General features: G+C 38.7%; 1 protein-coding gene across 6 annotated transcripts in view; it reads left to right on the forward strand.

The window, feature by feature from the left end:
* UBR2 (ubiquitin protein ligase E3 component n-recognin 2) overlaps positions 1-14,488 on the forward strand; it is a 135,032-nt gene that overhangs the window by 16,071 nt on the left and 104,473 nt on the right. For all 6 annotated transcript variants that reach the window (XM_055264103.2, XM_055264105.2, XM_063633038.1 and 3 more), the window contains one exon: positions 13,093-13,171. In XM_055264103.2, coding sequence (XP_055120078.2) covers positions 13,093-13,171 — 79 coding nt within the window. The remainder of the gene's footprint in view (positions 1-13,092; positions 13,172-14,488) is intronic.

A 14,488-nucleotide genomic window follows, 5' to 3' on the forward strand; every position in this document is an offset into this window, starting at 1 on the left:
CTTAGTCTAGAGTACAGTGGCATGATCATAACTCACTGCAGCCTCCAACTCCTGGGCCCAAGTGTTCCTTCCAAGTAGCTAGAACCATAGGCGTATGCCACCATGCTCGGCTAACTTTTGTATTTTTGTAGAGACAGAGTTTCCCTATGTTGCCCAGGCTGGTCTCCAACTCCTGGACTCAAGAGATCCTCCCACCTTGGCCTCCCAAAGTGCTGGGATTACAGGTGTGAACCACTGCACCTGGCTGGCATGTGTGATACATGCTGAAATTATACTGTGTATATTAGACACATTTGAATGAAATTATACTATGTGTATTATAATTGTGGCTTACATTTTTTCACTTAACAGTTTGTTTTGGAGATCTTTTCGTGTCAATATATATAAATCTACCTCATTCTTTATAACTTTTTCATAGTAAGGACAGGCCATAGTTTATTTGATTGACCTAATAATGAAATTAGAAATGGAGATTTCTAGGTTTTTTTTTTCTGTAGCAAACAATGCTGCAAGGAATACCCTACACATGTTTGTGTACATCTCTTTGTACATGTTTCAGTAAATACCCAGAGGTAGAATTTTAATTCTGTATGTTATCATGGGGCCTTCAGTATAATGGAATTTCCCTCGTCTACACTGCTCTCTCTGACCTGGGAAAATGCAGTAAATATCTTCTAGATAATTTAGATTTCTGTAGTTGTCTAAAATGAGTCTTATGTTCTTATTTTGGAGATTTGTGATTATTTATTCAGTCTGGTGCAGAATGAAATGTAGAAGTACATGGAGGTATCGTCAACTTGGCATGTAGCTAGCTGCGTTTGCCTAGATGGTAAGAAATAATAGAACCATAAAGGCTTTGGGGTAATCCCTTCAGGTAGGAAACTCAAATTTATATTACTAAAATTTTATCTCTTGGTCCCTCTGTGAGTTTTGAGTGTTTTTTCTTAAGGGAAAATTTACATATGTCAAAAGACACATCTTAATTGTACATTTTTTTTTTTTTTTTTGAGACAGTCTCATGCTGTTGCCCAGGCTGGAGTGCAGGGGCGTGATCTTGGCTCACTGCAGCCTCCGCCTCCTGGGTTCAAGCGATTCTCCTGCCTCAGCCTCCTGAGTAGCTGGGACTACAGATGTGCACCACCACACCCTGCTAATTTGTTTTGTATTTGTAGTAGAGACAGGGTTTCACCACGTTGGCCAGGATGGTCTTGATCTCCTGACCTCGTGATCGGCCCACCTCGGCCTCTCAAAGTGCTGGGATTACAGGTGTGAGCCACTGCGCCCGGCCTTAATTGTACATCTTTGACAGTAGTTAACCTTATGTAATTTATGTATTGTCAAGATGGAGAACTTTCCTGTCTCACTAGAAATTTCCCTGTCATTGGCTCCAGCCCCCTAGGTAACCACTGTGTTGATACTGTCACCTTAGATTACCTTGGGTGGTTCTAGAATTTTTTTTTTTTTTTTTTTTTTTTGAGACAGGGTTTTGCTCTGTTGACCAGGCTGGAGTGCAATGGCGTGATCATGGCTCACTGCAGCCTCAACTTCCCAGGTTCAACCTTTCCTCCTGCCTCAGCCTCCCAAATAGCTAGGATCACATGTGTCTGTCACTATGCTGACTAATTTTCTTTTTCCTTTTTTTTTTTCTCCGAGACAGAGTCTCACTCTGTCGCCCAGGCTGAAGTGCAGTGGCATGATCTCGGCTCACTGCAACCTCTGCCTTCTAGGTTCAACCAATTCTCCCACCTCAGCCTCCTGAGTAGCTGGGATTACAGGTACGCACCACCATGCCCAGCTAATTTTTGTATTTTTTAGTAGAGACCAGGTTTCGCCATGTTGGCCAAGCTGGTCTCAAACTCCAGGCCTCAAATGATCCGGCCACCTCGGCCTCCCAAAGTGTTGGGATTACAGGCATGAGCCACTGTGCCCGGCCAACCTGGCTAATTTTTTGAAGAGACAAGGTCTCACTTTGCTGCCCAGGCTGATCTTGAACTCCTGGGGTCAAGTGATGCTCTCCCCTAAGCCTCCCAAAGTGTTGTGATTACAGGTGTGAGCTACTGCGCCCAGCCTGGTTCTAGATCTTATAAAAATGAAATTGTAGTCCTTTTGTGCCTGGCTTCTTCTCAGCATAATGTCTGTCAGATTTATCCATGACGTAATGATTATTAGAAGTTGGTTCCGTTTTATTGCTGAGTGTGTTTCACTGTGTAAATATGCCACAGTTGCCCACAATCTGTTGTTCTGTAGATGAACATTCGAGTTGTTTCTAAGTTTTGGCTATTATGAATAAAACTTCTATGACCTTCTGTTTTTTAAATATGCAACACATTAAAATATTAGGCATTGTTATTCTGTACTTAGCCACATTTTAATGTGTTTTATATACCAAATAACATAAATTTTGCACTGTTAAAAATCTGCAGCTTTTAATGATACATTTTAGGGGCTGGGCGCGGTGGCTCATGCCAGTAATCCCAGCACTTCGGGAAGCCAAGGCGGGTGGATCACGAGGTCCGGAGATCAAGACCATCCTGGCTAACATGGTGAAACCCCGTCTCTACTAAAAATACAAAAAATTAGCCGGCATGGTGACGGGCGCCTGTAGTCCCAGCTACTCAGGAGGCTGAGGCAGGAGAATGACAAGAACCCAGGAGGTGGAGCTTGCAGTGAGCTGAGATCACACCACTGTACTCCAGCCTGGGCGACAGGGCGAGACGCCGTCTCAAAAAAAAAAAAAAAAAAATACATTTTAGGAATGTAAGAAAATTATTTATATTAAGACACCATAAGATAGGCCCTCTAGACTGTAATAATACAGTGAATACTCTTACTTGATACATTGGTTTCAGGATATTACCATTTTTATTCAAGTGTTTTTGTGGACATATGTTTTAATTTTTCTTGGATAAATTCCTAAGAATGGAATTTCTGGGTAAAAGGGCAGGTATATGTTGAACTTAATAAAAACTGCTAAACCTTTTTTCCAAAAGGATTGCATCTTCTCCTCTAGTAATGTACGAAAGTTCCTGTTGTTTCATATCCTTCCCAATAGGTGATGTTGTCAGACTTTTTTTTTTTTTTTAACAAAATAGGAAGAATGTGTTTAATGCAGTATGAAATATTTCTTAATTGCAGTTACTGTATTATTCCTTACAGAAAACACACAAGTCCTTAAAATAATAACCTCATTTAAATTTAAGTTTAATGCATCATACTATTCTAAATATCTGCCAGCATATACTACATAGACTGTTTAATTTGCCATTCTATTTAATGATATCTCATTATAGTTCTTTTTTTCTTTTTAAAATTAAAAAAAAATTCAGTGCTCTTTGGGTATCATTATAGTTCAAATTTTCCTTAATGACAATTTTCCATGTGCTTATTGCCCATTCATCCAGCTTCTCTTGTGAAGTTATTGTTAAGATCTTTTGTCCATTTTTGGGTTGTTTATCTTTTCATTATCTTTATTCACTTTTGGAGTTCTTTATTCTGAATACAAGTCCTTCGTCAGACTCATTTTGTAACTATTTTCTCCTAGTCTGTGGCTTGTCTCTATGGTGGCTTTTGATGACAGAAGTTTTTAATTTTGATGTTCAATTTACCAGTTTTTTTCATGATTATTGTTCCTGTGTCCAGTAAATCTCTGCCTTCTCTCAAATGGCAAAATGGTTTCTGTGATTTATTTATTTATTTACTTTTATTATTATTATTTTTTTTTGAGACAGTTTTGCTCCTGTTGCCCAGGCTGGAGTGCAATGGTGCAGTCTTGGCTCACTGCAACCTCTGCCTCCCGGATTCAAGCGATTCTCCTCCCTCAGCCTCCCAAGTAGCTGGGATTCCAGGCATGCACCACCATGCCCAATTAATTTTCTATTTTTAGTAGAGGTGGGGGGTTTCCCCATGTTGGTCAGGCTAGTCTTGAACTCCCAACCTCAGGTGATCCACCCGCCTAGGCCTTCCAAAGTGCTGGGATTACAGGGCTTTTTTTTTTTTTTTTTTTTTTTTTTTTTTTTCTGAGATGGAGTCTTGCTCTGTTTCCCAGGCTGGAGTGCAGTAGCACGATCTCGGCTCACTGCAACCTCTGCCTACCAGGTTCAAGCCATTCTCCTGCCTCAGTCTCCTGAGTAGCTAGGACTACAGGCACGCGCCACCAGTCCCAGCTAATTTTTTTGTATTTTTAGTAGAGCCAGGTTTTCACCATGTTGGTCAGACTGGTCTTGAACTCCTGACCTCAAATGATCTGCCCACCTCCGCCTCCCAAAGTGCTGGGATTGCAGGCATGAGCCACCGCGCCCGGCCTCTCTCTCTAATTTTTTCATGTAAACTTTGTGATTTTAGACTTTATGTCTGGGCCTATGATCTGTCTCAAACTAAATTTTTTATATGGCTTGAGGTAGAGGCTAAGTTTCATTTCTTTACATATGGATATTTAGTTGTTCCAGCATCATTTCTTCCTCTCCCCATTGAATTTTTTTTTCTTTGATACAGAGTTTTGCTCTTGTTGCCCAGGCTGGAGTGTAATGGCGCTATATCAGCTCACTGCAACCTCCGCCTACTGGGTTCAAGCAATTCTTCTGCCTCAGCCTCCCAAGTAGCTGGGTTATGGGCATGCACCACCATGCCTGGCTAATTTTGTATTTTTAGTAAAGACGGGATTTCTCCATGTTGGTCAGGCTGGTCTCAAACTCCTGACCTCAGGTGATCTGCCTACCTCGGCCTCCCAAAGTACTGAGATTACAGGCGTGAGCCACTCGCACCTGGTCGAATTGCTTTGATATTTGATATCTTATAAAAAATCACTTAACTATAAAGTGTGGGTCCATTTCTGAACAGTAATCTAGTTCATTCATTGATATGTCTATTCTTATGTCAAAGATATTACTTTGATTATTGCAGCTTTATAATAAGTCTTGAACTGATTAGTGTAAGTCTCCCATTTTTGTTCCTTTAAAGTTTGTCTATTTCATGTCCTTTGCATTTTATAAATTTTAAAATTAGTTTGTAAATTTCTGTTTTTAAGAAAGACTACCAAGATTAAGATTAGGATTGCATTGAATCTATAGATTAGTTTGGGGTAAATTGACATTTTAACAATACTGAGTTTCCCAAATCCATAAACATTTTATCTCTCTCCATTTATTAAGGCCTTCTTTAATCCCTTTTAGCAAAGTCTTACAGTTTTTATATAGAAGTTGTACATGCCTTTTGTTATATTTATTCCTAAGTAATTTTTGATATTTTTCCTGAATTTTAGTGTCCTTTTATTTTCTGCCATTATAAAGAAATACAACTGGTTTCTGACACTAACTTTTACCCTGTGACCTTGCTAAATTCACTTACTAGTTCTGGTGTTTTTGTTTTTTGTTTCTTAGGATTTTTCTATAATTATGTCTTCTATGAATGGAGACAGTTTTACTTTTTCTTTTCTAATCTTTTTGCCTTTCTTTCTTGTGCTCTATTGCTCTGGTGAAAGTGGACATTCTTTCCTTGTTCCCAATCTTAGGGAGAAATTCAGTCTTTCACTATTAAGTATGATGTTAAGTATAATTTTCTCATGTAACTTTTATCTCATTGAGGAAGTTCCCTTCTATTCCTAGTTTACTTAGGTTTTAAAAAAAAATCGTAAATGACTATTTCATGTTGTCAGGTACCTTTACTGCATCTATTGAGCTGATCATAGTTTTTCTTTTTTGTTCCATTAGTTTGGTTGATTGCATTGTTTGATTTTTCACATTTTTTTTATTACTGGATGAATCTGGCTCTATTATCATGAATTATAACTTTTGTATATTGCTGGATTCAACTCATTTATGTTGTGTGAAGGATTTTTGTCTCTGTGTTCCATAGAATATACCAATCTGGCATTCTCTTGTAATGTGTTTGTCTGGTCTTGGTTGTTAGGGTTATACTGGCCTTGTGAAACGAATTGGGATATATTCCTTCTTCCTTATTTCTGGAAGTATTTATGTAAAATTGGTATGACTTTTTCTTAAATGTTTGATAGAATGCGCCAGTAAAATAAGTCATCAAGGCCTAGGGTTTTTTTGCAAGGAAGTATTTGGTAACGATTCAATTTCTTTGATATTTATTAGGGTTTTTTATAATTTTATTTCATCTTTTGTCAATTTTGGTACTGTATATTTTTCAAGGAATATATTTCATCATATAATGTCAAATTGACATAAAATTGTGCATATTTCCTTTTGCTTTTGATGTCTGTGATATCTATAATGATGTCTCTTTCATTCCTGATAATAGTAATTTGTATTTTGTCTTTTAATCAATTTAATTTTTTCAAATAATAAGTTTTTAGCTTTGTTATTTTTGTCTTTTATCTATTTTGTTTTATTGATTTCTACTGTTTTTATTCTTCCTTCTACTTAGTTTGGATTTATGTTCTTATATTTTTTGACCCACGGGTTATTTAGAAGTGCATTGCTTAACTTCCATGTATCTGAGGCTTTCTTAGATAACATATTGTAGCTTAGTTCTAACAAAATTACACATTCTGTATGGTTTCAGTTTTGAAATTTATTGAAACTTGTTTTATGGACCCAGCAAGGTGGCTCACGCTTCTAATCCTGGCCCTTTGGAGGGCTAAACCAGGTGGATAGCTTGAGCCCAGGAGTTCGAGACCAGCCTGGGCAACATGTCGAAACCCCATCTCTACCAAAAAAAATACAAAAATTAGCTGGACATGGTGGAGCACACCGGTAGTCCCAGCTGTGTGGGAGGTTGAGTTGAGCCCAGGAGTGGGAGGTTGCAGCGAGCTGAGATTGTACCATGGTGCTCTAGCCGGGGCAACACAGCCAGACCTTGTCTCAACAAACAAAACTCGAAACTTGTTTTATGGTTCGGCAACATGGTCAGTCTTATTCCATGTGCATTTGAAAAGAAGGTATATTTTGCAGTTGTTGAATGTAATTATTGATACGCTTATAATTATTAATGTATTTGTTGATTTAGGTCTACCATTTGCTATTTGTTTTCAGTTTGTCTCTTTTTTTTTTTGTTGTTGTTGTTCCTCTGTTCCTGATTTTCCTAATTGTATGCTGCCTTTCGGGTTAAATAAAATTGTAGCATTTCGTTTTGATTTTTTTTTGGCTTTTTAGCTGTTCTCTCACATTTTTTAAAATGGTAACTCTAGGGATTATAATATGCATCTTTTAACTTATCAAAGTCTGTTTTTACTACTTTGTGTAAAATAAACAAACCTTGCATTTATAGTTACATTTATTCCTCTCACCTTTTCTGCTTCTTGTCATATATATTGCACCTATAAACTTTTTTTTTTTTTTTTTGAGACAGAGTCTCACTCTGTCACCGAGGCTGGAGTGCAGTGGCGCAATCTCGGCTCACTGCAACCTTGCCTCCCAGACTCAAGCGATTCTCCTGCCTCAGCCTCCCGAGTAGCTGGGATTACAGGCACCGCCACCACGCCTGGCTTATTTTTGTATTTTTGGTAGAGACGGGGTTTCACCATGTTGGCCAGGCTGGTCTTGAACTCCTGACCTCAGGTAATCCACCTGCCTCAGCCTCCCAAAGTGCTGGAATTACAGGCATGAGCCACCATGCCTGGCCCAAATGTTATAAACCTTACAATGCAATGTTACAATTTTTGCTTTAACACATTAGTCTTTTAAAGACATTAAGAAAAGATAAGAAAAAATATGTATAACTATTAATATTAACCCACATATATCTTGGTCCCAGGGATCTTCATTCTTTCCTGGACTAGAGGTTGGGAAGCTTTTTCTGTAAAGATCCAAGTAGAAAATATATTTGCAGTCTTTGTTGCATATTCTTCTTTTAATTTTTTTTTCTTTTTTTGAGATGGGGTCTTGCTCTGTCCATTTCCCAGGCTGGAATACAGTGGCATAACCACAGCTTACTGCAGCCTTGACCTCCCAGGTTCAAGCTAATCCTCTCACCTCAGCCTCCCAAGTAGCTGAGACTACAGGTGCAAACCGCCATGCCTGGCTAATTTTTAAATTTTTTGTAGAGATGAGGTCTCACCGTGTTTCCAGGGCTGGTCCCAAACTCCTGGGCTCAAGCGATCCTCCCACCTCAGCCTCCCAAAGTTCTGAGATTACAGGCATGAGCCACCAAGCCTGGACTTCTTTTTTTAAATAGCTGTTTAAACATGTAAAAATCGTTCTTACGTTGCAGGTTGAACCAGAGGCTGTGGACCATTGTTGTTGACTTTTACTGTGGATTCTAATTATTAGTTATCTCAGTTTTTATTTATCTGAAAGTGTTTTTATTTTCTATGGCCATTCCACCCTGAATGTGTCTGATCTCATCTGAAAATGTTTGTATTTTGCACTTATTTTTTCTCCCGTTTTTTATTCTGGGAAAAACACGCTCTTTCTCTACATTCTCATGCAACACTTCTGACACCAGGTATGTGGGGTTTTTTACCCTAAGGATTTCTCCAACTCTGAATACTGGCTGGGTATCTTACAATTTAATTCAATTCAACTCTGACCCTGTCTACCAGGTGTTATTGTCAGAATCCAAAGGCTAAGAGCTCAGTTTCACAAGTCTGCCCCCTACTTTAGACACCAGTTGCAATTAATGCTCATCTATACTTCTGATTGACTGGCTGTATATTGGGGTTTCCATTAGCTCCTCTTTGGGTTGGATTAAGTTGCTAGGACAGCTTACGGATATTATAAAGGATACAGAAGAACAGCCAGATGGAAGAGACTTAATAGGGCAAGGTGTGGGAGAAAGGGTGAAGAGCTTCCATGCCCTCTCTGGGCATGCCACCCTCCTAACACCTCAGTCCCAGGGTGAAGTTCCAGCAACTTGGAAGTTCATTAAACCTTGTCAAATTTTTATAGGGGCCAGGCATGGTAGCTAATGCCTGTAATCCCAGCACTTTGGAAGACCGAGGTAGGAGAATCACTTGAAGCTAGAAGTTTAAGACTAGCCTGAACAACATACCAAGATGCTGTCTCTACAAAGGAAAAATAGCCAGGTATAGTGACTTGAGCCTGTAGTTCCATCTATTCAGGAGGCTGAAGTGGGAGGATTGCTCAAACCCAGGAGTTTAAGGTTGCAGTGAGCTGTGATCAGGCCACACTGCACTCCAGCCTGGGTAACAGAGCTAGACCCTATCCCAGGAAACAACAACAACAACAAAAAGTTTTTATAATAAAGAGCTTAATCTCCAACCCCACCCCTCTCCTCTTCCCGGATTTTGGTGGGTGAGTCTGAAAGCTCCAGCCCTCTTGGTCGTGGTCTTTCTGGTAACTGGCCCTGTACTGAAGGGCTGTCAAGGGGCTCTACACTAAGTCACCTCACAAGCATAAACTCAGATTTCTCGCCATTAAGTGATGTTAGCTGTAGGTTTTTGGTAGATATTCCTTATCAAGTTAAGAAATATTCCTCAATATTCCTCTTCTGCTGAGAGTTTTTATTATGAACGGCCATTGCATTTTGTCAAATCCTTTTTTTTCTTCTAAAGATAGAATTGTCCAGCCTGGAGTGCAGTAGCGAGATCATAGCTCACAGCAGTCTTAAACACCTGGACTTGGGATCCTCCAGCCTCGTAGCTGGTACTACAGGCACACCACTGTGTCTAACTAATTTTTGTAAAAAATTTTTGCGGAGATGGAGTCTTACTTTGTTGCCCCAACTGGTCTAACTCCTGGCTTCAAGTGATCCTCTCACCTCAGCCTCCCAAAGTGCTGGGATTACAGGTGTGAGCCACTGCACCAACTATCAAATGCTTTTCTGTGTGTAATTTTTCTTCTTTAGCCTGTTAATGTGATAGATTTACATGATTTTCAGATGTTGAGCCAGCCTGGCATACATGGGATAAATTCTACTTGGTCATAGTGTAGAATTCTTTTTATACATTGTTGGATTCAATTTGCTAATACTTTGTTATTTTCATGAAAGACATTGATCTGTATTTTTCTTGAATTGTCTATGTCTGATTTTGACATTAGAGCGATGTTGGCCTAATAGAATGAGTTAGGAAGTATTCCCTCTGCTTCTGTCTTCTAGAAGAGATTGTGTAGAATTAGTATAATTTCTTCCTTAAACATTTGATAAAATTCACCAGTGAACCCATGTGAGCCCAGTGCTTTTGGTTTTGAAGGTTATTCTTGACTCAATTTCTTTAATAGATATAGGCCTGTTCAGATTGTTTGTACTCATTTTTGAAGGATATTTTTCCTGAATATTGAAGTCTGGATAGACTGTTTCTGGTTTTCTTCCTTTTCAACATTTTAAAGATCGTGATCCAATGTGTTCTGAACTCTGTTGTTTCGTTGATGTTAGCTGTTACTGGCATATCTATGTTACCTTGTGTGAAATGTGTTGGATTTTTCTAGCTGCCTTGAAGATTTTCTTGTTATTTTTGAATATTAGCAGTTTGACTATGATAGACCTAAATATCTTTTTTGTATTTATTCTCGAGGTTTGTTTTTAGCCGATGTCTTCCACCAAATTGGTAAGTTTAGGTTATTATTTCTTCAAATATTTTTTCTGCCTTTGTTCCATTCCTAAGACTCCAGTTACACAGTACTATAATTGAGTAATAATTAGTACATGTATTAATATTGTATAAAAATAATATATGTGTAATATGAATATATTTACATAGAGATAGATACTGCATACTCAAAACATTTTAATACAAGGGTATATGATTGTAAAAGCTTGGAGATGATGGCTTTAGACAAATCACTAAGATCTCAGGGATCCTTGAGTGCTCTAGATGCACTGGCTTTGGCCCTACATACTTTTAATACGGTAGTCAACAATCAATACTATAACTGTACACATTTGTCCTTTCTGTTAAATGATAGCTAAATGAGGACGAGGCTCTAGCTTTACTTTTCTTTATATGAAAGCAAAAAGACTGGCTCTCAGATTGATATTTAAACATCCACAAGTATTGTCTATAAGAGGCAAACTAAAATAGAAAGTCACTGAAAGTAGGAAGGGAAACAGTTAAGAAAAAAATACCAGGCAAATAATATGATACAAAAGAAAAAGTAGCAGTTTTCATATAAAAGACGCAAATAGACATTGTATGCTGGTAAAGAGAGCAGTAGGTAAAGAAAAAATATCCATAATGAACATTTATGCACCTAACTGTAGACTGTTCACAGCCTTGGCATATATCAAGTGATAACTAGTAGGACTGCAGGGAGAAATGGAAAAATCAACAATCCTAGTTAAAGACTTTTAACACCTTCCTCACAGGAAGTGATAAAGAAGATAAAAAGCAGAGTGATCTAAGATTTGAACAATAAAATTAATAAACTTGCTATCAAATATCTAGAGAACTCTGTCCCAACAGAATATATATTCTTTCAAGTACACACTGAACAATTACAAATTAATCTGTATGGTACTGGCATAAGTATAGACATAGATGAGTGGAATAGAAAAGAGAATTAGGCCAGGTGCGGTGGCCCATGCCTGTAATCCCAGCACTTTGGGAGGCCAAGGCAGGCAGATCACTTGAGGCCAGGAGTTCGAGACCAGCCTGGCCAACATGGCAAAACCTCGTCTCTACTAAAAATACAAAAATTAGCTGGGCATGGTGGCACACACTTGTAGTCCCAGCTACTTGGGAGACTGAGGCAGGAGAATTACTTGAACAGGGAGGCGGAGGCTGCAGTGAGCTGAGATCACGCCACGCATTCCAACCTGGGCGACAGAGCAAGACTCCACTCAAAAAAGAAATTTGGAAGCTCTTCCAACCCAGTCCTTTTGGATTTTTGTGGAGACTTCATTACATAACCATGATTGATTACATCATTGGCCACTGCTGATCAGTTCACCAGCCCCCAGAGGTGGGGGTGGGGCTGAAAGTTTCAACCCTTTAATCACATGCTTGGTTCCTTTGGCAACCAGCTTGCATCCTAAAGTTCCCAGCCTTTAAGAACAAAAGACTTGGCTGGGCACAGTGGCTCCTACCTGTAATCTCAGCACTTTGGGAGGCTGAGGCAGGGGATTGCTTGAGCCCAGGAGTTGGAGACCAATCTGGGCAACATGATAAAACCACATCTCTACAAAAGATACAGAAATGAGCCCAGTATGGTGGCATATACCTGTACTCCCAGCTACCAGGGAGGCTGAGGTGGGAGGATTGCTTGAGCCCAAGAGGTTGAGGCTGCAGTGAGCCGTGAGCATGCCACTGCACTCCAGCCTGGCTCAATAAAAGACTCTTCTGTCACCCAGGGGATTTCTGTGTCTGTAACTAGGGTTAAAGACTAAATTTTAGCACATCTACCAGCACACTTATCTACAAGAGTTTTAGGAGCCTGGTGTCAGGAACCAGGGGCAGGAACCAATATAGATTTCTTATTTTACACTCCCCATTTCATTTCATGGAATTGTCTAGATTCTCTTAAGATATGATCTATAAATGTATCTAACTGGCAGTATGAAGAAAGCAAATGAAACAACTCAGGGCACCCCAACCAACCTTTTGAAACTCTTCAGTCAGGATATCTTATGGGCCATATGTGTTGTGTGAATACCAGAAATAGGGGCCATGTGAGGAGACCTGTATCATTCTGTGCAGTGAACCTATAGAATGTTTAATTTCCCTTTTTAGTTAAAATTTAAGTAGAAATGTAAGTTCAAGTATTGTCTTCTTGCATTTCAGTTGATATTTTTGCCTCTCTAGGGATGCATACATATCACTTTGAAGACCCTTGGTCTCAAATACCCGTTTGGAAGAAGTTACTTGAAATTCCAATATATGAATCTTAAGAATTCATAAATATTTTGAATATATTTCATATACATCTATGTGTTTTAATGTGTAATGTGATTCCCACAAATCTATGGGAAAACACACCATTACATTAAAATTTACTGTTCTAATAATATGTGCCTTGAAAGACTCCCTAGTACACATCCATTATGGAGACACAGGTCCTTAAACTGCTTTCATTGATCAAAGATCTGACAGATCTTTGGGAATGATACTTCCTTTTTTAAAACACCAAAAAACTTCACATTTTCATTCTTTTAGGATGGATTCCAATTTGAAATAATTCTGTTGTGAAATATATAGTTATTTTCTGACACTCTGATTTTTTTTTAACTTTACAGAGACTGTGCAGTTGATCCAACTTGTGTTTTGTGCATGGAGTGCTTTTTGGGAAGTATTCACAGAGATCATCGATATAGGGTTAGTAATGTCCAAATAATAACCATGCCCAGTATTGCATTTTATAATAAATATCTTTTCTGTCTTTTCAAAATGTAAAGATTTAACACTAAAATAGGGGGGAGGGTGGTTTAAACAGTGCTGTTTATTTAAATACCATTGGATATAGGATGCCAGTGTAGAAACAAATTATGAATCCACACTTCTTGGAGCATATGATTTAAAAAAGATAATAGAGATATCAGCTCTTCTGTATTGTTTCAACTAGTTTGTTTTTGCTATTTTTTAATGTTTATTAAAGAGACATCTACTACAATGTAGGAGAGGACCCAACTCCAGCACCTACAACCCACCAGTTTAGTATTTTTTCACTGCTGTAAGGCTGTCAGTACTTTTCAAAATTCAGGTATGTTTGTTTGCTTTTAAGTCAGGGACACAGATAAATACAGATTATTCCAAATCCTGTCCTGGCTCCTCTATTGGAAATTGAAGACAGACCATGGAGATTCTAAGGGTAGGGTTGTTAGATGGAACTTTTTCACCCTTATTATAAAACAGAATGGTATAGAGGAATATTTTAATATTATTCTTAATTTAGGAGCCCATCTGGGTCAGAACTTTTCCTCCTGTTTGTTTTTATTTACTCTACCCAAGAATTCATAATAATGAACTAAAACAGCTACAGGGCCGGGCGCAGTGGCTAATGCCTGTAATTCCAGCACTTTGGGAGGCCAAGGCAGGCGGATCACGAGGTCAAGAGATCAACACCATCCTGGCCAACAATGGTGAAACCCCATCTCTACTAAAAATACAAAAATTAGCCAGGCATGGTGGCGCATGCCTGTAATCCCAGCTGCTCAGGAGGCTGAGGCAGGAGAATCACTTAAACCTGGGAGGCAGAGGTTGCAGTGAGCTGAGATCACACCACCGCACTCCAGCCTGGGCAACAGAGGGAGACTCCATCCCAAAATAAAAAATAAAAATAAATAAAAACCCAGCTACAAAATTGGGCTACTTATATTCTTGTCTGTTCATTAGTCTCAAATCAGTAAAAGAGGCCCAGTTTCCTTTAAGCTGTTCTGCCTATGTTTGGTAACTGAAACAAGCACATGTCATTTTCCAAATGACTCCTACCCACATTTCTTGGCATATATCTTTGCATTCCCCGGGAATAGTTGTCATTTATGGGGTTACATTAATTATATTGTGATATATAACACAAATACTTACTTTGGGCAGAATATAACAGGGCTTATTCTAAAATTTGCTGTATCTAATACCTGTTAGTAAGCTCTTCCTCATACTATTTTAAGAAAAGCAGAATTTCTAGTCTGCCAA

This window comes from Symphalangus syndactylus, chromosome 23 (genome assembly GCF_028878055.3).
Source record: "Symphalangus syndactylus isolate Jambi chromosome 23, NHGRI_mSymSyn1-v2.1_pri, whole genome shotgun sequence".
Taxonomy (NCBI): domain Eukaryota; kingdom Metazoa; phylum Chordata; class Mammalia; order Primates; family Hylobatidae; genus Symphalangus; species Symphalangus syndactylus.